At 31.5% G+C, this 24,531-nt stretch overlaps 1 protein-coding gene across 1 annotated transcript; it reads right to left on the bottom strand.

Annotated features, from left to right (window-relative positions):
- Positions 1–737: 737 nt before the first annotated feature.
- LOC139862632 (ubiquitin-conjugating enzyme E2 20) lies at positions 738–2,501 on the bottom strand. Its single transcript, XM_071851250.1, has 6 exons — positions 2,234–2,501; positions 1,718–1,745; positions 1,386–1,613; positions 1,221–1,284; positions 1,037–1,096; positions 738–930 (listed from the first exon to the last, which is right to left on the bottom strand). Exons 1-6 carry the CDS (start codon positions 2,359–2,361, stop codon positions 887–889), a joined length of 552 nt encoding a protein of 183 aa, XP_071707351.1. The 5' UTR covers positions 2,362–2,501; the 3' UTR covers positions 738–886.
- Positions 2,502–24,531: the final 22,030 nt, after the last annotated feature.

Raw genomic sequence — 24,531 nt, 5'->3', positions numbered from 1 at the left:
AAGGGGTATGAGGTAGATTGAAGCTAAATAACAATATGAACGTAATAACCGTCATATATCCTAATTATATCTATATATTTATATATAGATATTATCTTGCAGGAACAATTGAAATCTGATGCCCAAAAGCTTATTGCTTCTGTCACAAGTTTAGTCTCCAATCATATCAGTCATCAAAAAGAGATGGCTGATGCACGTTTAGCTAACATCAGGGAAACAGCTATTGGAATTAAGATAAAGTTGGATGAACATGTTTGTTCAAGTGATGGAATCACAACAGATGCCAAAAGAAAATGAAAAGAAATTTCTATGCAAGTCGAATATACTCCAAAAGATAATGACGACTGTTTTTGTTGCTATCGCCTGGTAGAGTTATTTCTGCAAAAATGGTATGCAGGAAGTTTATTGAAAATCTTGTTAAATTTAATGTTTACTATATAAGAGCTTATTGTGATGACGCTATCTTTATGTAACTTTAACCTCCAGGGTTGATGCTACTGATACGGCATTGCATCATTCCAAAAACACACATTAGCTGGTGAATGACATGAGTAAAAATCTACATATTGAGAAATCGGTACTTATGAACAAGAAGTGACAGTTCAAAGTTGCTCAAATCTACAAATTGAGAAATCAATACTTATGTTGAAAAAATTTCAATCCCTACATTAAAGCTAAAGATTTAAAGATCGTTATCCACTCAAACCATAACTTTAACCACAGAAAATCCAACATCATTTATTTAATTGAACTGTATTTCAACAAAGAATCTATTTGTATCAAGAGATCCACAGTACATTTCATATGTGAAAAGTAAACTAAGTCGCATTTTCAATTGTTCTGCAACAACATTTTACATGAACAAGAAGATCCCGCAAACACATCCTTATGCAACTGGCTTGTACAGCTTCTCCACCATTTTCCTGTATTCTGCAAACATAAAAGCGGCATAAATAAAATCAAATCAAAATCATCATTCAAAATAAACAATAAATGATACAACTACACAACAAGAAATCTATTCCATCAATGTTACCTTCTTGATTATCCCAAAGTGCAGCTGCTTGTGTGTTCAGAGGAGAACTTGTGTTTGGTTCTGCAGATCAGCATCAACAATAAAACAGTTAACAACCAATTTTTAATTTCATAATTGTTAAAACTCAGCCACAAAATTGCATCCAGTTTGGTTTGCAAAATAGATAGATGAACAGCTCTTTTACCTCCAAGGAGACTTTGGATAGAAATCAGAATAGTTCTCACATCATAAGCAGATGACCATTTGTCCTGAAATATATAAAGGTACATTTTCAAATCAGTCTTACAAAGTTCGGAAAACAATTACTGCAATCAGGATACAGGGATACAATAAAGGTCTATATTTTTACCTGAAGAATATCCAAACATATGTTTCCAAAAACGTCGACGTTCGGATGAAAGCAACCCGTCTCGAATGTCACCTTTGGAGGCTTGAATGGGTAATCATTTGGGAATGAAAGTGTTAGTTTATACTCTGTGCCTTCAAAGACGGTATCTTTGCTTCCTGATATCGTTCCTCTCCAACAAAATATGTTATCATCCTTAGGAAACGCAGATACACCAGGATCACCACTCATCTGTAATCGCATATAAAAGATAAGCGCGCCCATTAATCAATCAATCAGTAAAAAAAATCCATCGAAATAACAAAAAATGGCCTAATGTAGAACAGAATACATACCATTAAGGCCATCAGTTCCGACTGCAATCTGTTGCAGCAATTAAAGACAATATCTAAGTATAATTAGTATCAATAATAGATAGATGGCCAAATAATTAAAGTTACTAAAGAAAATATCATATACCTCTTACTACTGTATATTATTGTTATTATTTGTTATAATCAAGTAAAAATATCATACTATAGATATTGAGTAACATAGTATCCAATGAAATATTCAATTTGATAAGATGATGTTTATCTAAACGGTTTCAATTTTTGGACAAAGTAGGAGCCCTAATTTTTTTTACAGCAGATTACACGATCAATATTTGGATCAGATGACATGGATTTGATTAAAATAGGCAAATCAAACCCTAAATAACTCGATTTTGTAAATTTAAATTGTCAGATCCATAAGCGGACACTAATTGGCATCCATTCGAAACTTAACACAAGATATAAAATAATATAACGAAGATGAGTATAAAATATAAATTAAATAATCCAAAATAATTGAATAATTAATATAAAGACCTTTTAGAAACGGATTGAGTATCAACGGATTTAGGTTTCGGAAGAGACTGTTTGGAAGCATTCATCGTCTGAGCAGCATTAATTTGTCTGTTGTTGTTATTGCTCTCTTGATTGTTCATCGTCGCCATTTTATTATTGTTTTACAATTTGAAAAGTGTAATCTAATTGAGATGAGAAGACGTTAAATGGATATGAAATCAGAAAACGAAAATCAGAAGAAGAAACGGAGACGATTTGATTTCTTCTTCTAATTTTATTTTAATCTTGATCTTGATCTTGAGGGAAAGAGAAAATTAGGGTTTGCAAATAATGGAAATTGGAATAAGAAAGAGGGGGTTTTAGTAGTGGTATTTTTTAGAACGTTAGAGATCGGACTATGGGCTCTTTCTATAACGGCTAGTTTTTTTTTTCCTTTGTTTTTTGTTCAATTAATCAATTAAATAAATAATTATTTATTTATATTTTATATGTATTATACAATTATAATTATTATTAGGAAAAAGCTAACTTGTGCTCTAAGGGCACATGTTAAGAACCATTAATGATACTAAAATTTCCATGAATAATATAAAATAGTAGGAAAAAGCTAACTTGTGCTCTAAGAGCACATGTTAAGAACCATTAATGATACTAAAGTTTCCATGAATAATATAAAATAGTAGTTAATACATATGTAAATTAAGAAATTTGTGAGTTTAATAAATTAATTTTGTGATATATCTGGAAAGTTTGAGTGTAATAAATGAGGCTTAACTTGTGCTCTTAGGGCATACGTTAGCCAATCCCTTATTATTATTAATATATAACGACAATTTTGACATCGAATACTCTCATTTGCCACTCACACACCCGTTAGAAAGAAACTCTTCGCATCCATCGCGCAAAGCGTATCCGAAATGCTTTAGGTTAACTGATTGGCCCGCACAAAGTGAAAGACACCAGAGGCACAACCTCGGAGAAAACTAACTCGGATCTGAACCTGCACCTATTTTTTCAAGGATATGTGCCCAGAACCAATTGAGCGTTTTTGCTACTCAACCAATAATTATATTATTATTAATTATCATAATTATTATATTACTCAATCTATGTCAAATTAATAGTATGCTCTAATTAGAAGTAGTAATATTTATCTCGGCTGTGATTTACACGAATAATTATAGTTATAGTTGTTATTATATGTAGTAATTAATAATTAATTAACCATATATACTAATAACCATATATACTAATACCCACCAAATTTTTTGTAGTTTCAATGTATTTGGGATGTAGTTTTGCGTTTGCGTTCACACTGCATTCGACCCCTTATCTTTGCCTCAATTTACACAACGACCCCTCAAATTTACATTTTCTCAGGAGTAAAAAGTGTAAATATACAATTTTATTAAAATAACCATATATACTAATTCCCACCAAACTTTTTGTAGTTTCAATGTATTTGGGATGTAGTTTTGCGTTTGCGTTCACACTGCATTCGACCCCTCATCTTTGCCTCAATTTACACAACGACCCCTCAAATTTACATTTTCTCGGAGGTAAAAAGTGTAAATATACAATTTTATTAAAATAGCCACCAAACTTTTTGTAGTTTCAATGTATTTGGGATGTAGTTTTGCGTTTGAGTTCACACTGCATTCGACCCCTCATCTTTGCCTCAATTTACACAACGACCCATCAAATTTACATTTTCTCGGGGGTAAAAAGTGTAAATATACAATTTTATTAAAATAAAAAATACTAACTCCACCCAAATTTTTAGCGGGCCCTATCTTCTCGCTTGGTGCGAGTTAAATTTTTACGAGGCCACCGTTCAACTCAAAAAAATCCTACGAACACAACGAGACTAATTATACGCGAAACGGACACTTAAAAAAAACGCTCAATACCTCGGACTATATTCAATACATATACACACCTATAACACGCTCCGTTAACTATGAATACGCAACCCAAAGGCCCCGCGGCATCGCGCGGGCTCATTTTTCTAGTATATACTAATAGCCACCAAACTTTTTGTAGTTTCAATGTATTTGGGATGTAGTTTTGCGTTTGCGTTCACACTGCATTCGGCCCCTCATCTTTGCCTCAATTTACACAACGACCCCTCAAATTTACATTTTCTCGGGGGTAAAAAGTGTAAATATACAATTTTATTAAAATAAAAAAAACTAACTCCACCCAAATTTTTAGCGGGCCCTATCTTCTCGCTCGGTGCGAGTTAAATTTTTACGAGCCCACCGTTCAACTAAAAAAAAATCCTCCGAACACAACGAGACTAACTATACGCGAAACGGACACTTAAAAAAACGCTCAATACCTCGGACTATATTCAATACATATACACACCTATAACACGCTCCGTTAAATATGAATACGCAACCCAAAGGCCCCGCGGCATCGCGCGGGCTCATTTTTCTAGTTGAAGTCATTTGTGAAAGTCTATACTAACTTTCAGATCAATCTTGATCAAATAATCACACACTTGATCTTACAAATACTGAAATACATGATCAATAGGTGTTCAATTTTCCGGGTTATAAAATTGCACACAAGGTTATCACAAGGTATTCCTTTACCTTCAAATTCACCTAGGGTCGCCTTTCGCACATTGTGTTGCGGGGGTAGCGGGAGGGGGTGGTTTACCAGTCATGCCCTCGAATTGGTTCGGGTTTCTTTCGGAGTAGCTGAGATGACCCGTCCTAATCCATCTGGACGAATACATTACATTTGGTTACATAGCGAGGTACTTGACCTCTATATGATACATTTTACAAACATTGCATTCGTTTTTAAAAGATAAACTTTCATTACATCGAAAGTTGACGACATGCATACCATTTCATAATATATCCAACTATAATTGACTTAATAATAGTCTTGATGAACTCAACGACTCGAATGCAACGTCTTTTGAAATATGTCATGAATGACTCCAAGTAATATCTCTAAAATGAGCAAATGCACCGCGGAAGATTTCTTTCATACCTGAGAATAAACATGCTTTAAAGTGTCAACCAAAAGGTTGGTGAGTTCATTAGTTTATCATAATCGATCATTTTCATCATTTTAATAGACCACAAGATTTTCATTTCCATTTCTCATAAATATACGTCCCATGCATAGAGACAAAAATCATTCATATGGATTGAACACCTGGTAACCGACATTAACATGATGCATATAGAATATCCCCATCATTCCGGGACACCCATCGGACATGATAAATTTCGAAGTACTAAAGCATTCCAAATTCCAGAATGGGGTTTGTTAGGCCCATAGATCTATCTTTAGGATTCGCATCAATTAGGGGTGCACTAATTCTCAAAATTAGTGATGTTTCCTAATTCTTACATTACCAGGCTAAAAGGGGCATATTCGGCTTCGATCCATTCAACCATATAATGTAGTTTTGATTACTTGTGTCTATTTCGTAAACATTTATAAAAGCGCATGTATTCTCAGTCCCCCAAAAAAAATATTGCAAAAGCATTTAAAAAGGGAGCAAATGAAACTCACAGTACGATATTTTGTAGTACAAATATGCATACGACGAAACTGAACAATGCAAGGTTGGCCTCGGATTCACGAACCTAAATCAATTATTATATAACAAATAATATTAACACATATAATAATAGTAAACAATTATTATTATTATACCTAATATTTATATATATCCAATTCTTATTAAAGTACTTTAATTAGAATATATATATATATATATATATATATCATTTATTATAAATTTTATATATGTTTAAAATATTATAATGTATCAAAATTAATATTTATCTTTGATTATGTGAAAATATATATATTTATACTATATGTAAATTTATATATAAAATTGTAGATAGTAATATTTTATAAAAATTTATGTAGTGTAATATAGTATATGTAATAAGTATATCTTTACTTATAATAATAATACTTATAATGATAACTTTTATATAAAAAAAATGATACTTTTAATAATATTAAATACTAATAATAATAGTTATAAAAATAATGATTTTACTATTAATAATAATAATACTAATATTTATGTTACTAACTATAATGATGATATTACCACAATACTAGTACTTAATAATAATATTTTCATTACTAATGATAATATTAATAATAGTGTTCCTAAATAGTAATACTATTAATGATAATAATAATATTAGTAATAACAATGATAATAATAATCATAATTATAATTATAATCATGATGATAATAATAAATGATAACTAATACTATGGTATAAAAATAATAATAATAATAATAATAATAATAATAATAATAATAATAATAATAATAATAATAATAATAATAATAATAATTAGTACCTTAGAAGCTTTTCTTAAAAAGAAGGAAATAAACCGCCTGAAGCGGGACTCGAACCCGCGACCTCTCGCTAACCACAAACAACACCAAACCACCTCACTGTTACTTCCTATCTGATTTAATACCCCACTAAGTATCATAACATGTTTTTTTGTTTTGGCCCAGCAGTCCTTCGGCCCAACATAAACTCTGGTAGCCTGCGGTCCAACAGGCCCGTTGTATTCACTTGTTGGTGTTCGGTTTTTAAAAATAAAATAAAAGAACAATTGTTTTGCAGGAGCCTTGGTTCGAACTCAAGACCATTCGTTTAACAACACTCTTCCAAGCCAACTAGCCTGCCTTGCTTTTCTGATATATATTACAAACACATCTTTATAACTCTTCGATTTTATTTGTAATAAATATCATAATAATAATATGGATATATATTAATTCCAGATAATATGATAATTTTATACCTAATCAAACAAAACGTGTGGGGTTGCAGGATTATAATAAACAACTCGATCCTCCATTATTTTCGTTTAATCATGATCATAACATCATCAAACCATCATCACCAACACTAACATCATCATCGTTGTTACATGAAACAGAAAAGAAAAAAAAATGTACCGCATAAATATATACGCGTATAGCAGCAATTCACGATGGATTTTGGGTAGCTTTTGTCGAATAATAGAAACAGAAAGAGGACAGCTGTAACACGTGACTGTAGAGGCGATCTATGATGGTTTAATGAAGGTTCTAATGGTGGTTTTAAATAGGAACTCAGATGTATGTTGCAGCGTATTTAATGGTGGTGTTTGTTGTGCTGTAAAACAGAAAAGTTAATGGTTTCGATGGTGACTCAAGTGGTGATCGACTAGAGTTGATAGGGTGGTTCAATTGGCTTACTGTTTTCATGAAAAGCATATGGGGTTTTAGTGGATCAACTTGGAAAGAGCCCTTTTATAAAAAAAATTCCAAATAAACAAAACCCAATTCATTCTCGTTTTAATTAGAGACACGACACAAACACATCTCTGCAGTAACAGTAGTTGGGTAGTAGTTCTTGCGACAGAAAGGATGAAACATGAAGTGGGTCTCATTGGTATTGTCATGGTGGTAGTGTGTGATTATTTAAAGTAGAAAAATAATCAAGAAATTAGTTGATGTTTTGGTTCACGAACAGAAGAAGAAGTAGAAACAGGAGAGAGAGTGATGGGTGTGGTTTACATGTTGAGGGTGGTGTTTAGGCTTGGGGTTGTTCTTGGTTCAAGCAGAATCAGTAAGCAGGTGAGGGTGGTCATGGAGACGGGGTGGCGATTAAGGTTGAAGATTGGTGGTGAAGTGATGGCTCGGAGAGAAAACAAGCAAGAAGTGGGTGTGGTATTTGTAATCGTAAAGAAGAAGTAGCTAGGATAACAAAGTGGTAGCGGTTTTGATTAATCATAAAAAGAATGACACAAACTCAATGATTGTGGTGATGATGATGGTGGTTTGAATTTTCTAAGAAAATTAGAAGAAGAAGAAGTATAGATGATTATAACAGAGGAAGATATCGTGTATATGATTGTGTATGATTGGTGATCATGTAATATGTAAATATATTTATGTAATTTGTAAGTTTGTAAGAAAGTTTTCAATCAAGGAATTAAGTACAGTGACCAATAGTATAGCAGCCTTCTTACCAACATTATGTGCCGACACTTTATCACGGATGCCTATATCGTGTCTCTTGCTAAACAGTTAAAATTTTAAAGTGTTCCTAACAATCTCAAATTTTTAAATTAAGTCCATTTATTTATTCTGGTCATTACCTGTTTGAAACCTGATCAAAAAGGTTCGTTAATTATTTATTTTCTGTTCCGAATAATATGTACGAAGTACTTAAAATTTAAACTAAAATGGTAAAAATATTTTTAACAAAACTAAAATCTTCGTAATCAATTTACAGTCCAACCTTTATCTTAATACTTCATATATATGTATTAGATCTATATGAACACTAATGAAATGCCAACCCAGTATTACTGACGTTTACTAATTAAGCTCAAAATCATTCATTTTTAATATCTTCTCTTTATATATATAAATAGTTTTAGATTGCAAGTTTATTAGGTAAATAAATATATTATATATTTCCAAACAAGTAAATTTAATATTTTATATATATATATATATATATATATATATATATATATACACACACATATCTATTTACAGATAGTTGTATCGTGAATCGTCGGGAATGGTCGAAGGGTAATTGCGTATATAAAAACAGTTTGAAATTTTTGAGACTCAACCTAACAGACTTTGCTTATTGTGTCGAATTCATATAAAGATCAAGTTTAAATTTGGTCAGAAATTTCCGGGTCCTCACAGTACCTACCCGTTAAAGAAATTTCGTCCCCGAAATTTGATAGAGATCGTCATGGTTGACAATAAGTATGTTTTCATGACGAGTATGAGTTGATAAATAGAGTTTTATCATTATAGATAAAACAACTTGATTATGTGAAGCGTACAAGTGAAGCTGTCAAAAAAAATAAATATGAAATGAGTAAATACAAGTTCGTCTTAACCGGTGACGTAGTCACGGTTGATTTCCGGAATTTAAGGGATTTAGAGAAAATCTTCATAATAAGATTTGGTTCTTTGGTAATTAAGGAAATTATGATCTTCTTTGGTTAAATGCGATGATCTGTCACGATTGTTCTGTCGGATATTTCACTATAAATCTACTCCCTTCGTTTCCTTTATATCTTGGAGTTCCATCTTTTTGTTTTCTCTTCCCGACTTTAAGTCAAGCGAATAATGATCCAGAATTCGTAGGTCTGAGGTTTCGAATGAACATGACTAATGTTCTGAGAGAGATTGTAATAGCACGATCTTGATTGGTTAAATTACTAGAATTCAAGAGAGACGATAGAACTATCAAGAAATTATGTTCTTGATATGTTTATATATTAGATAGAGTGTAAGAGTCGTGTAACATGGCACATAATAATGTTATGATCTATGAATTATCATGTTCCATTAAAAACTCAGTATGACTTACTGTAATATAAGCACGTTGATTAAGTGTCATTATATTATACTAACTCATGCATCAGTTTCTAACCCTACTTCAAAAACATTCATATTTTAAATTCGAATTTTTTTTTATATTTTAGAAACTAAAATAGTTTCCTTTCTGATGTAACACTGATATTGCGAATAGATAAATGATTTCAGATAAGATTAGTTATGAAAAATATCTTCAGAAATATCGAGGATATTTATAATGACAAATACGATGATATCTTAGAATTTCTGATATCAATGGATGATGAAAAATTCATTCACAATGATTTAAAGCAATTAATGAAATGTCCCGTTCATATTGATTATAAACGTTCCATATTAATTGATTTTGTTGCGAGGTTTTGACCTCTATATGAGACGTTTTTCAAAGACTGCATTCATTTTTAAAACAACCATAACCTTTATTTTATCAATAAACGTTTTAAAAGCATTACGTAGATTATCAAATAATGATAATCTAAAATATACTGTTTACACATGACCATTACATAATGGTTTACAATAGAAATATATTACATCGACATATGTTTCTTGAATGTAGTTTTTACACAATATCATACAAACATGGACTCCAAATCTTGTCCTTATTTTAGTATGCAACAGCGGAAGCTCTTAGTATTCACCTGAGAATAAACATGCTTTAAACGTCAACAAAAATGTTGGTGAGTTATAGGTTTAACATATATATCAAATCGTAACAATAGACCACAAGATTTCATATTTCAATACACATCCCATACATAGAGATAAAAATCATTCATATGGTGAACACCTGGTAACCGATATTAACAAGATGCATATATAAGAATATCCCCATCATTTCGGGACACTCTTCGGATATGATATAAATTTCGAAGTACTAAAGCATCCGGTACTTTGGATGGGGTTTGTTAGGCCCAATAGATCTATCTTTAGGATTTGCGTCAATTAGGGTGTCTGTTCCCTAATTCTTAGATTACCAGACTTAATAAAAAGGGGCATATTCGATTTCGATAATTCAACCATAGAATGTAGTTTCACGTACTTGTGTCTATTTTGTAAATCATTTATAAAACCTGCATGTATTCTCATCCCAAAAATATTAGATTTTAAAAGTGGGACTATAACTCACTTTCACAGATATTTCCTTCCTCGAAAATAAGACTTGGCCACGGATCAATTCACGAACCTATACAAATATGTACATATATATCAAAGTATGATCAAAATATAATTACAACCATTTTTATTATGTTTTAAAGATTTGAGTGTATTAAGTCAGCTGTCCTCGTTAGTAACCTACAACTAGTTGTTCACAGTTAGATGTACAGAAATAAATCGATATATATTATCTTTAATCAATCCACGACCCAGTGTATACACATCTCAGGCTAAATCACAACTCAAAGTATATATTTTTAGAATCAACCTCAACCCTGTATAGCTAACTCCAACATTACTGCATATAGAGTGTCTATGGTTGTTCCAAATAATATATATACATGGGTCGATATGATATGTCAAAACATTTGCATACGTGTCTATGGTATCCCAAGATTACATAATATATTAGAATACATGTATAATTTGTAACAGACTGAAATCGGGGTTAGAAGTAAGATTACTTAATTACCCTTAGGTTTATATTTGTGGTTAAAATATGCTTTTATTTTATAATATGTTTATTATTAATTGAATATGTGGTTAAGACCAGTTTGTGACAAGGGTCACAGAGATGGTTTGTTTGTTAAATTTGGACTCCGTTAGGGTTGCCAAATTAAGTGCGAAAGATATCAGATAACTGATAAATACCCGTGTGTTGTGGGGTATGGGTTTTAATACCATCTTAATAGTGTAAACTGCTTCCTTCTTCTCATTTCTAGATAATTCTCAAAACTAGTACGTACCAAACTCTTTCACTCTCAAACCCTAATCTAATCCAAGCCATAAATTGAATTAAGAGGCTTTAGGATCTGAATCTTATCATCCTTGTGATCATTTATCCAGGTTTGTTTGCTTAGATTCGTGATTTAATTCTTATAGAAATGGGTTTGGGTATAAAGTGGGTTTTTGATGAAATTAAGCTTGAATCTTCATGATTTGTGTTTGTTATGTTTAATTGATGTTAGAAATAGTTGCTATATAGTTTATATGATCTAATTATGCTGTGAATTGAGCAAGAACTTGTTAAAAATGATGAATTGTGTGTTAGAACTTGAGTTTATGTTAAAGTGAGTATTTTGGGATGAATTAATCCCAAATCTTGATTGTAGATGCTAGATTTTGATGTTTATAGTTGGGAAAAGTGTTTATGTATGATTGGTATGTTTCTTTATGCTTGAATTTGGACTATAAACCTTGAAATCGAGTTTTTTGGCCTAAAATCACCAAATCAGCGAAGCTGGTGGTGAAGAAGAAGCTGCTCGAAAAACTCGCTCGAAAACAGTGTTCGAGACTCGCTCGAAAACAGTGCTCGAGAACCTTTTGCTCGAAAACATATTATTGCTCGAAAAACTCGAGTTGCTCGAGAACCTTCTGCTCGAAAAACTCGAGTTGCTCGAGAACCTTCTGCTCAAAAAACTCGAATATGTTCGAAAACTCGAATTCGCTCGAAAAACTCGAATTTGCTCGAGAACCCCATGTTGCTCGAAAACCTTGCCTGTTATGTGAATATTTTCCGTTGAATGTAAAGTTGTGTATTAATACTTGGATATAATACTAACTTGAGATATTATGTGATGATTCACAGGTGATAAACAAAAAGGTGAAGGCTCAGAAAGATTAGACCTCTGAGAACCTTCAGCTGGTGGTAATCGGTGAGTGGGTCTATCTCCGGATAGAGTATTAAGTAGCTGACACGCTACTTGTTTAGACTCTTTATTACTATATTTATGTTCAATTCGATTACCATGCGTAGTTAGATATTGCCATGCTAGTTAGGACGATTGCATGACTATTTATCTGTGATCTTATGTGCACACTGTTAGTTTGACACCAACCGAGGTAGCAAGGTTGGGAACCCTCCGAGGCAGCAAGGCAGGGTTGATGTGAGGTCGACAGTGATAGCCTGGTCAGGTCATGAGTTACTGATTGTTCAGTATAGCATAGAAGGACGCATGTGTTGCGCCTGGACGGTTATGCAGTGAAATCAGTAAAGCGGACTATCGGTAGACTGTAGCTCGAGCACAATAGCATAGAAGGACGCATGTGTTGCGTCTGGACGGTTATGCAGTGAAATCAGTAAAGCGGACTATCGGTAGACTGTAGCTTGATCAACTACGTCGTGTGCTCGTACAAGCCGCCAATCCTCATATTGTCAGTTATTGTATGCTAGTTCAGGACGTTAGCATAACTGTGACCCTTGCATGCTCAGTTACTTATGCTTAGTCTGTTAGATAGTATCCATTCACTTAGCTGTGTGCTAATTTCCCCCACATTTTCACCCCTTGCAGGTTTAGGTACTGCTGGTTAGGATGGGTGTTGCTGTTGGGTTGAAGACATGTTTGACTACGTGCCTAACTCTGATGTTTTCTGGTTTAATAATGTTTCACGTAACACCAATGTTTTAAAATATTGTAATAACATTAACTAAGCTAAATTGATAACTATGGTTTGTAAATGTTATCTAAGGGTATTTATGCAATTCAGTCTTCCGCTGTGATATATATATATAAAAAAAACCAGGGTGTTACAAATACAATATAAGTTAGCTAGGATATGATTTGTATAGATTTGTTAAACATTTCCCGTAGCTAAAAAGATCAAAAATATCCAATCTTGTTTTACCCATAACTTCTTCATTTTAAATCCGTTTTGAGTGAATCAAATTGCTATGGTTTCATATTGAACTCTAATTTAAGAATCCAAATAGAAAAGGTATAGGTTTATAGTCGAAAATTTAAGTTACTTGTCAATTACTAAAGAGGTAGTCATTTCCGTCGAAAGAACGACATCTTGATGAACATTTTGAAAAACATACTTTCTCTTTGAGTTTAACCAAGATTTTTGGATATAGTTTCATGTTCATATGAAAAATTATTTTCCCAGAAAAACAACTTTTAAATCAAAGTTTATCATAGTTTTTAATTATCCAAACCAAAACAGCCCATGGTTTCACTACGACGGCGTATATCCGATTTTATGGTGTTCATCGTGTTTCCAGGTTTTAAATCATTAAGTTAGCATATCATATAGATATAGAACATGTGTTTAGTTGATTTTAAAAGTCAAGTTAGAAGGATTAACTTTTGTTTGCGAACAAGTTTAGAATTAACTAAACTATGTTCTAGTGATTATAAGTTTAAACCTTCAAATAAGATAGCTTTATATGTATGAATCGAATGATGTTATGAACATCATTACTACCTCAAGTTTTCTGGATAAAACTACTGGAAATGAGAAAAATGGATCTAGCTTTAAAGGATCCTTGGATGGCTTGAAAGTTCTTGAAGCAGAATCATGACACGAAAACAGTTCAAGTAAGATTTTCACTCGAAATAAGATTGTTATAGTTATAGAAATTGAATCAAAGTTTGAATATAAATATTACTTTGAATTAGAAAGATAACCTACTATAAATAACAAAGGTTCCTTGATCTTAGATGATTACTTGGAATGGATTAGAAAGCTTGGAAGTAGACTTGCAAACTTGGAAGTATTCTTGATTTTTATGAAACTATACTTATGGAATTTATGAAGAACACTTAGAACTTGAAGATGAAACTTGAGAGAGATCAATTAGATGAAGAAAATTGAAGAATGAAAGTGTTTGTAGGTGTTTTTGGTCGTTGGAATATGGATTAGATATAAAGGATATGTAATTTTGTTTTCATGTAAATAAGTCATGAATGATTACTAATATTTTTTTTGTAATTTTATGAGATATTTCATGCTAGTTGCCAAATGATGGTTCCCGCATATGTTAGGTGACTCACATGGGCTGCTAAGAGTTGATCATTGGAGTGTATATACCAATAGTACATACATCTAAAAGCTGTGTATTGTACGAGTACGAATACAGGTGCATAAGAGTAGAATTGTTGATGAAACTGAACGAGGATGTAATTGTAAGCATTTTTGTTAAGTAGAAGTACTTTGATATGTGTCTTGAAGTCTTTCAAAAGTGTAAGAATACATATCAAAACACAACATGTATATACATTCTAATGGAGTCGTTAAGTCTTCGTTAGTCGTTACATGTAAGTGTTGTTTTGAAACCTTTAAGTTAACGATCTCAATTAATGTTGTTAACCCAATGTTTATTATATCAAATGAGATGTTAAATTATTATGTTATCATGATATTATGATGTATGAATATCTCTTAATATGATATATACATTAAAATATCGTTACAACGATAATCGTTACATATAAGTCTCGTTTCGTAATTCTTGAGTTATTAGTCTTGTTTTTACATATGTAGTTCATTGTTAACACACTTAATGATATATTTAAATATCATTTTATCATGTTAAATATAGTGTATCAATATCTTAATATGATACATATGTATTTAGTAGACGTTATCATAACGATAATCGTTATATATATCATTTCGAGTTTCTTAACTTAGTAATCTCATTTCTTATGTATATCACACATTGTTAATATACTTAGTGAGATACTTACTCATCATAATCTCATATCAACCATATATATATGTCTATATATACCACAACATGTAGTTTTTACAAATTTGTAACGTTCGTGAATCGCCGGTCAACTTAGGTGATCAATTGTCTATATGAAACTTATTTCATTTAATCAAGTCTTAACAAGTTTGATTGCTTAATACGTTGGAAACATTTAGTCATGTAAATATCAATCTCAATTAATATATATAAACATGGAAAAGTTCGGGTCACTACAATTAAGGAGTAAGGTATTCGCTAAAGATTTTATCAGAAACAGAATCATCAGGATTCTTTAAATACAGAGTTTGGTCCTTGTATTTGTCCTTGGTCTCCTTCATGGTTTGTTCAATACATTTTCCAGTTCCAAATCTTCCCTTTTTCTGAGCTTTGCCAACACGCTATTCTTTATCATTAAACTTTTGGCTGTTTAAATAGTCTTCAGTTTTCACTGCTTCATCAGCTTTTTCAGAATTCAGAGATCTGATTCGTAAGCTAGAGTGCTTTTCAGGAATTCAGAGATTCCGAATTGAAATTCATCAGTCCAGAAGATATACATTATATATAGATATATAACTGTTGACGTATGAACGCAGTGAAATTCGAGAATTAATGATTAATGCTTCTCGGTATTTGGTATGGCAACTATCGTTACAAAATGTCGATGAGTACATGATCGGGTTTCAATAAATAAGTATAGCAATTTTTTGGAGAGATTTAAGCCAAGGAGCAACGAGATTGTTGATATATCTGTTGGTAATATTGTGGAATATAAAAGGTTACCCGGTAACAATAACAATGGCAAATGTATATATCAAAGTTATAATAAGGTTGTTTCGAGCGAAACGTCGAAGTTGACTTGCTGGAGCTGTGACAAAATTTGCTACTTTGAAAGGAATTACCAAGTTATTTTGGGTAATAATAATACTAAAGGTGTAGTGACCCGAACTTTTTCATGTTTATATATATTAAATGAAATTAATATTTATATGATTAAATGTTTCCAACATGTTAAGTAATCAAAATTGTTAAGACTTGATTAATTGAAATAGGTTTCATATAGACAATTGACCACCCAAATTGACCGGCGATTCGCGAACGTTACAAATTCGTAAAAACTACATGATGTTATATATAGAGACATATATATGGTTAACATGAAATTATGATAAGTAAGTATCTTACTAAGTGTATTAACAATGAGTGATATACATAAAAATGAGATTATTGAATTAAGAAACTCAAAACGATGTATATAACGATTATCGTTATAACAACGTCTTACTAAATACATATGAATCATATTAAGATATAGATACACTATGTTTAACATGATAAAATAATAATTAATTATATCATTAAGTGTGTTAACAATGAACTACATATGTAAAAACAAGACTACTAACTTAAGGATTTTGAAATGAAACATATATAACGATTATCGTTGTAAAGACATTTTAATGTATATATATCATATTAAGATATATTCATACATCATAATATCATTATAATGTAATAATTTAACATCTCATTAGATATAATAAACAATGGGTTAACAATATTAAATGAGATCGTTAACTTAAAGGTTTCAAAACAACACTTACATGTAACGACTAACGATGACTTAACGACTCAGTTAAAATGTATATACATGTAGTGTATTAAGATGTATTTGTACACTTTTTAAAGACTTCAAGACACATATCAAAGTACTTCTACTTAACAAAAATTCTTACAATTACATCCTCATTCATTTTCATCAACAATTCTACTCGTATGCACCCTTATTCGTACTCATACAATACACAGCTTCTAGATGTATATACTATTGGTATATACACTTCAATGATTAGCTCCTTAGCAGCCCATGTGAGTCATTAAACATGTGGGAACCATCATTTGGCAACTAGCATGAAATATCTCACAAAATTACAAAAAATATTATAAATCATTCATGAATTATTTACATGAAAACAAACTTAGACATCCTTTATATCTAATCCATATACCATCGACCAAAAACACCTACAAACACTTTCATTCTTCAATTTTCTTCATCTAATTGATCTCTCTCAAGTTCTATCTTCAAGTTCTAAGTGTTCTTCATAAATTCTATAAGTTCTAGTTTCATAAAATCAAAAATACTCTCAAGTTTACAAGTCTACTTTCAAGCTTTCTAATCCATTTCAAGTGATCATCCAATCTTAGGAAATCTTTCTTATTTACAGTAAGATATCTTTCTAATTCAAGGTAATACTCATATTCAAACTTTGGTTCAATTTCTATAACTATAACAATCTTATTTCGAATGATAATCTTACTTAAACTTGTTTTCGTGTCATGATTCTACTTCAAGAACTTTCAAGCCATCCAAGAATCCTTTGAAGCTAGATAAATTTTTGTCACTTCCAGTAGGTTTACCTACTAAACTTGAGGTAGTAATGATGTTCATAACATCATTCGATTCATATATATAAAACTATCTTATTCGAAGATTTGAACATGTAATCACTAGAACATAGTTTAGTTAATTCTAAACTTGTTCGCAAATAAAGTTAATCCTTCTAACTTGAATTTTAAAATCAACTAAACACATGTTCTATATCTATATGATATGCTAACTTAATAATTTAAAACCTGGAAACACGAAAAATACCGTAAAACCGGACATACGCCGTTGTAGTAACACCGCGGGCTGTTTTGGGTTTGATAATTAAAAACTATGATAAACTTTTATTTAAAAGCTATTCTTCTGGAAAAATGATTTTTATTATGAACATGAAACTATATCCAAAAATCATGGTTAAACTCAAAGTGGAAGTATGTTTTCCAAAATGGTCATCTAGACGTCGTTCTTTCGACTGAAACGACTACCTTTACAAAAACGACTTGTAACCTGTATTTTTGACTATAAACTTATACTTTTTATGTTTAGATTCATAAACTTAAGTTCAATATGAAACCATAGCAACTTGAATCACTCAAAACGGATTTAAAACGAAGAAGTTATGGGTAAAACAAGATTGGATAATTTTGCTTGTTGTAGCTACGTGAAATTTGTAACAAATTTATACAAATCATAACTTAACTAAATTATATTGTATTATACATGTATTCTAACATATATTATGTAATCTTGGGATACCATAGACACGAATACAATGTTTTGACATATCATATCGACCCATCTATATATATATTTCGGAACAACCATAGACACTCTATATGCAGTAATATTGGAGTTAGCTATACAGGGTTGAGGTTGATTCCAAAATATTATATATACTTTGAGTTGTGATCTAGCCTGAGACTTGTATACACGAGGTCGTGGATTGATTCGAGATAACATATATTGCTTTATTTTTGTACATCTAACTGTGGACAACTAGTTGTAGGTTACTAACGAGGACTGCTGACTTAACAAACTCAAATCATTAAAACGTAATAAAAAATGTTGTAATTATATTTTGATCATACTTTGATACATATGTACATATTTTTTATAGGTTCGTGAATCGACCAGTGGTCAAGTCTTATTTACAGCAAAGTAAAAATATGTGAAAGTGAGTTATAGTCCCACTTTTAAATCTAATATTTTTGGGATGAGAATACATGCAGTTTTGTAAATGTTTCAAAAATAGACACAAGTACTTGAAATTACATTCTATGTTGGATTATGAATACCGAATATCACCCTTTTAGCTTGGTAGCCTAAGAATTAGGGAACAGACACCCTAATTGACGCGAATCCTAAAGGTAGATCTACGGGCACTAACTCCCCCCATACTGGAAAATGGTATGCTTTAGTACTTCGAGTTATTAATACAGATAGATTTCTATTTTGGGGATATTCTATATGCATTTTGTTAATGTCGGTTACCAGGTGTTCAACATATGAATGATTTTTATGCAGATTGTATGTTATTGAAAGATGAAATCTTGTGGTCTATTATTACGATTTGATATATATATGTTAAATCTATAACTCACCAACATTTTTGTTGACGTTTAAAGCATGTTTATTCTCAGGTGATTATTAAGAGCTTCCTCTGTTGCATACTAAAATAAGGACAAGATTTGGAGTTCATGATTGTATGATATTGTGTAAAAACTGCATTCAAGAAACTTATTTCGATGTAATATATTTTTATTGTAAACCATTATGTAATGGTCGTGTGTAAACGGTATATTTTAGATTATCATTATTTGATAATCTATGTAATGTTTTTTTAGAAACCTTTATCGATAAAATAAAGGTTATGGCTGTTTTAAAAATGAATGCAGTCTTTGAAAAACGTCTCATATAGAGGTCAAAACCTCGTGAAGAAATCAATTAATATGGAACGTTTATAATCAATATGAACGGGACATTTCAAAAGGAAGAAGCACAGCTACATGTTAAACGTTTACTCAGTTTCCGAGAGTTTTTTAGGTGCATAACTATATGCATAAATCTTTCCTTCCGTGGATGAAGTGCGGTTGGTTCATCCTCTCGATTGAAGTGTTTTCAAGGATCATGAAAGGTTTGAACGCAGATTGTAATCGTCAAGATACAAATGAGGTTTAAGATGAAATCAAGTGGCAAACTTGAAGAAATGTTTAGTTTCATATGTTATAATCAATATTTTATTTCATTTTAATTGTCCAATGTTGGCAGTCCACAGTTAGCAGTCCACAATTAGTGATTCAATAATTCATATATTGTTTAATATATAATATACGAATTAATTAATATGTATCGTGACCCATTGTATACATGTAACATCCTCAATCGGGCCTAGATGTAAGATTACTAGATTGCCCTTAAGTTTGTATTGCATTATTATATGCTTTTATTTTATTTAATATTTATAATTAAATAATGATGTGGTTAGGACCAGTTTGTGACAAGGGTCACAGAACAGGTTTGTTTATTTAATTTGGACTCCGTTTGGTTGTCAAATGACATACGAAAGATATCAGATAACTGATAAATACCCGTGTGTCACACAGTGTGAGAATTATCCACAATTAAGTGACTAGTGGGATTGTTCTTGCCATTTCTAGAAAATTCCCAAACACACCTGTTCTTCATCTTCCTCACCTACAATCAAACCCTAATCCTTAAACATTGATTTTGAGCTCAAATTGGTGTTAGAATCGTGTTTGTTATCGTTTACTGAGTCTATCAAGGTAAGTAACATGTGTTTTTGTGTTCAATTCGTTGTTAAATTCATAGTTTTGTGTGAGTTTTGTAAAAAGCTTGAATTTGTGTCAAAACAAGTGATTTAAGTGTTGTTATGGTCAAATTGTTGTGGATTTTGAGTCTATAACAAGTAGTGAACAAGTTGTGGTCGATTTTGGTGTTTAAAACGAGCTGTAGATCGAGATTTGAGGATTTCATCGTGAAGTCCTTAGCCTTTGTTCAGTTTCTGATGAAGATGAACACAGTCGGCCGACAGCGATCGACAGTCGACCGACTGAGGGTTGAACCGGCCGATTGACGAAGATAACCGACCGACTGTTGAGTGAACCAACCGACTGAGATTTACCTTCGGCCGATTGATGTAATACCAAATGAATCGACCGACTGGGAAGGTCAGTTGATCGGTTGTGTTGACAGTCGACCGACTGTAAGAGTCAGTCGACCGACTGAGTGTCCAGGGCAGAATAATTTACCTAAGTGTTGATTTTTAGCCGTTATGCTGCCCGTTTGTATTTTGATGTTTATGATGTAAATTTTGAAAGTGCACAAGTGTTAAGTAAAAAAATTTTAGCGGATAGTTTTTGATACAAAAATTTATATATTGTGTTATTTGATGTTAGCGAACAGAAACTAACTTGGTTATATTTTTTTCTCAGGAGAAAGAGAAGGTTCAGTGATTAGATAGCTGAATACCTTCTCGTTTGCTGGTATTTGGTGAGTGGGACTGACTGAAGAATATAGTGTATAGATGCATGTTATATTATGATTGTCATGCTTGTTAGATATACTTATTGTTGTGGTTAGTTAGTACGTTGTGATGACTGCATGTTAGTTGATGCTTGTCTGCTGGAGCCCAGTGCGTCCCTATTGTGTGGTAGCCTCGGTAGGAGAGATCAACCTGCGGGTTGGGTTCCTCATTGTAGTGACCCGAACTTTTCCATGTTTATATATATATTAAATGAAATTGTTATTTACATGATTAAGTGTTTCCAACATGTTAAGCAATCAAACTTGTTAAGACTTGATTAATTGAAATATGTTTCATATAGACAATTGACCACCCAAGTTGACCGGTGATTCACGAACGTTAAAACTTGTAAAAACTATACGATGACATATATATGGTTATATATATAGTTAACATGATTTTATTATAAGTATGTATCTCATTAGGTATTTTAACAATGAGTTATATACATAAAAATGAGACTATTAATTTAAGAAACTCGAAAACGATATATATAACGATTATCGTTATAACAACGTCTTACTAGGTACATATGAATCATATTAAGATATTGATACACTTGGTTAATTATTTTAAATGATAAGTAAATATATTATTAAGTGTATTAACAATGAAATACATATGTAAAAATAAGACTACTAACTTAATGATTTCGAAACGAGACATATATGTAACGATTATCGTTGTAACGACATTTAACTGTATATATATCATACTAAGATATATTATATATCATAATATCATGATAATATAACAATTTAACATCTCATTTGTTATAATAAACAATGGGTTAACAACATTCAACAAGATCGTTAACCTAAAGGTTTCAAAACAACATTTACATGTAACGACTAACGATGACTTAACGACTCAGTTAAAATGTATATACATGTAGTGTTTTAATATGTATTCATACACTTTTGAAAGACTTCAAAACACTTATCAAAATACTTCTACTTAACAAAAATGCTTACAATTACATCCTCGTTCAGTTTCATCAGCAATTCTACTCGTATGCACCCGTATTCGTACTCGTACAATACACAGCTTTTAGATGTATGTACTATTGGTATATACACTCCAATGATCAGCTCTTAGCAGCCCATGTGAGTCACCTAACACATGTGGGAACCATCATTTGGCAACTAGCATGAAATATCTCATAAAATTACAAAAATATGAGTAATCATTCATGACTTATTTACATGAAAACAAAATTACATATCCTTTATATCTAATCCATACACCAACGACCAAAAACACATACAAACACTTTCATTCTTCAATTTTCTTCATCTAATTGATCTCTCTCAAGTTCTATCTTCAAGTTCTAAGTGTTCTTCATAAATTCCAAAAGTTCTAGTTTCATAAAATCAAGAATACTTCCAAGATTGCAAGTTTACTTCCAGGTTTTTTAAATCCATTCCAAGTAATCATCCAAGATCAAGAAACCTTTGTTACTTACAGTAGGTTATCTTTCTAATACAAGGTAATAATCATATTCAAACTTTAATTCAATTTCTATAACTATAACAATCTTATTTCGAGTGGAAATCTTACTTGAAATTGTTTTCGTGTCATGATTCTGCTTCAAGAACTTTCAAGCCATCCAAGGATCCTTTGGAGCTAGATCTATTTTTCTCATTTCCAGTAGGTTTATCCAAGGAACTTGAGGTAGTAATGATGTTCATAACATCATTCGATTCATACATATAAAGCTATCTTATTCGAAGGTTTAAACTTGTAATCACTAGAACATAGTTTAGTTAATTCTAAACTTGTTCGCAAATAAAAGTTAATCCTTCTAACTTGACTTTTAAAATCAACTAAACACATGTTCTATATCTATATGATATGCTAACTTAATGATTTAAAACCTGGAAACACGGAAAATACCGTAAAACCGGATTTACGCCGTCGTAGTAACACCGCGGGCTGTTTTGGGTTAGTTAATTAAAAACTATGATAAACTTTGATTTAAAAGTTGTTATTCTGGGAAAATGATTTTTATTATGAACATGAAACTATATCCAAAAATTATGGTTAAACTCAAAGTGGAAGTATGTTTTCTAAAATGGTCATCTAGACGTCGTTCTTTCGACTGAAATGACTACCTTTACAAAAATGACTTGTAACTTATTTTTCTGACTATAAACCTATACTTTTTCTGTTTATATTCATAAAATAGAGTTCAATATGAAACCATAGCAATTTGATTCACTCAAAACGGATTTAAAATGAAGAAGTTATGGGTAAAACAAGATTGGATAATTTTTCTCATTTTAGCTACGTTAAAATTGGTAACAAATCTATTCCAACCATAACTTAATCAACTTGTATTGTATATTATGTAATCTTGAGATACCATAGACACGTATACAATGTTTCGACCTATCATGTCGACACAGCTATATATATTTCGGAACAACCATAGACACTCTATATGTGAATGTTGGAGTTAGCTATACAGGGTTGAGGTTGATTCCAAAATATATATAGTTTGAGTTGTGATCAATACTGAGATACGTATACACTGGGTCGTGGATTGATTCAAGATAATATTTATCGATTTATTTCTGTACATCTAACTGTGGACAACTAGTTGTAGGTTACTAACGAGGACAACTGACTTAATAAACTTAAAACATCAAAATATATTAAAAGTGTTGTAAATATATTTTGAACATACTTTGATATATATGTATATATTGTTATAGGTTCGTGAATCAACCAGTGGCCAAGTCTTACTTTCCGACGAAGGTAAAATCTGTGAAAGTGAGTTATAGTCCCACTTTTAAAATCTAATATTTTTGGGATGAGAATACATGCAGGTTTTATAAATAATTTACAAAATAGACACAAGTACGTGAAACTACATTCTATGGTTGAATTATCGAAATCGAATATGCCCCTTTTTATTAAGTCTGGTAATCTAAGAATTAGGGAACAGACACCCTAATTGACGCGAATCCTAAAGATAGATCTATTGGGCCTAACAAACCCCATCCAAAGTACCGGATGCTTTAGTACTTCGAAATTTATATCATATCCGAAGGGTGTCCCGGAATGATGGGGATATTCTTATATATATGCATCTTGTTAATGTCGGTTACCAGGTGTTCACCATATGAATGATTTTTATCTCTATGTATGGGATGTGTATTGAAATATGAAATCTTGTGGTCTATTGTTACGATTTGATATATATAGGTTAAACCTATAACTCACCAACATTTTTGTTGACGTTTAAAGCATGTTTATTCTCAGGTGAATACTAAGAGCTTCCGCTATTGCATACTAAAATAAGGACAAGATTTGGAGTCCATGTTTGTATGATATTGTGTAAAAA

This window comes from Rutidosis leptorrhynchoides, chromosome 8 (assembly GCF_046630445.1).
Source record: "Rutidosis leptorrhynchoides isolate AG116_Rl617_1_P2 chromosome 8, CSIRO_AGI_Rlap_v1, whole genome shotgun sequence".
NCBI classification, from domain to species: Eukaryota; Viridiplantae; Streptophyta; class Magnoliopsida; order Asterales; family Asteraceae; genus Rutidosis; species Rutidosis leptorrhynchoides.
The sequence above is the reverse complement of the archived record's forward strand: the minus strand, read 5'-3'. Positions and strand labels throughout refer to the sequence as shown.

Coding starts and splice junctions, on each gene's coding strand:
- LOC139862632 (XM_071851250.1), bottom strand. CDS start 2,361: ATGGCGACGATGAACAATCAAGAGAGCAATAACAACAACAGACAAATT. Junction 1,097..1,220: donor TATCCAAAGTCTCCTTGGAG/GTAAAAGAGCTG, acceptor GCTGATCTGCAG/AACCAAACACAAGTTCTCCT. Junction 931..1,036: donor ACTTTGGGATAATCAAGAAG/GTAACATTGATG, acceptor TTATGTTTGCAG/AATACAGGAAAATGGTGGAG.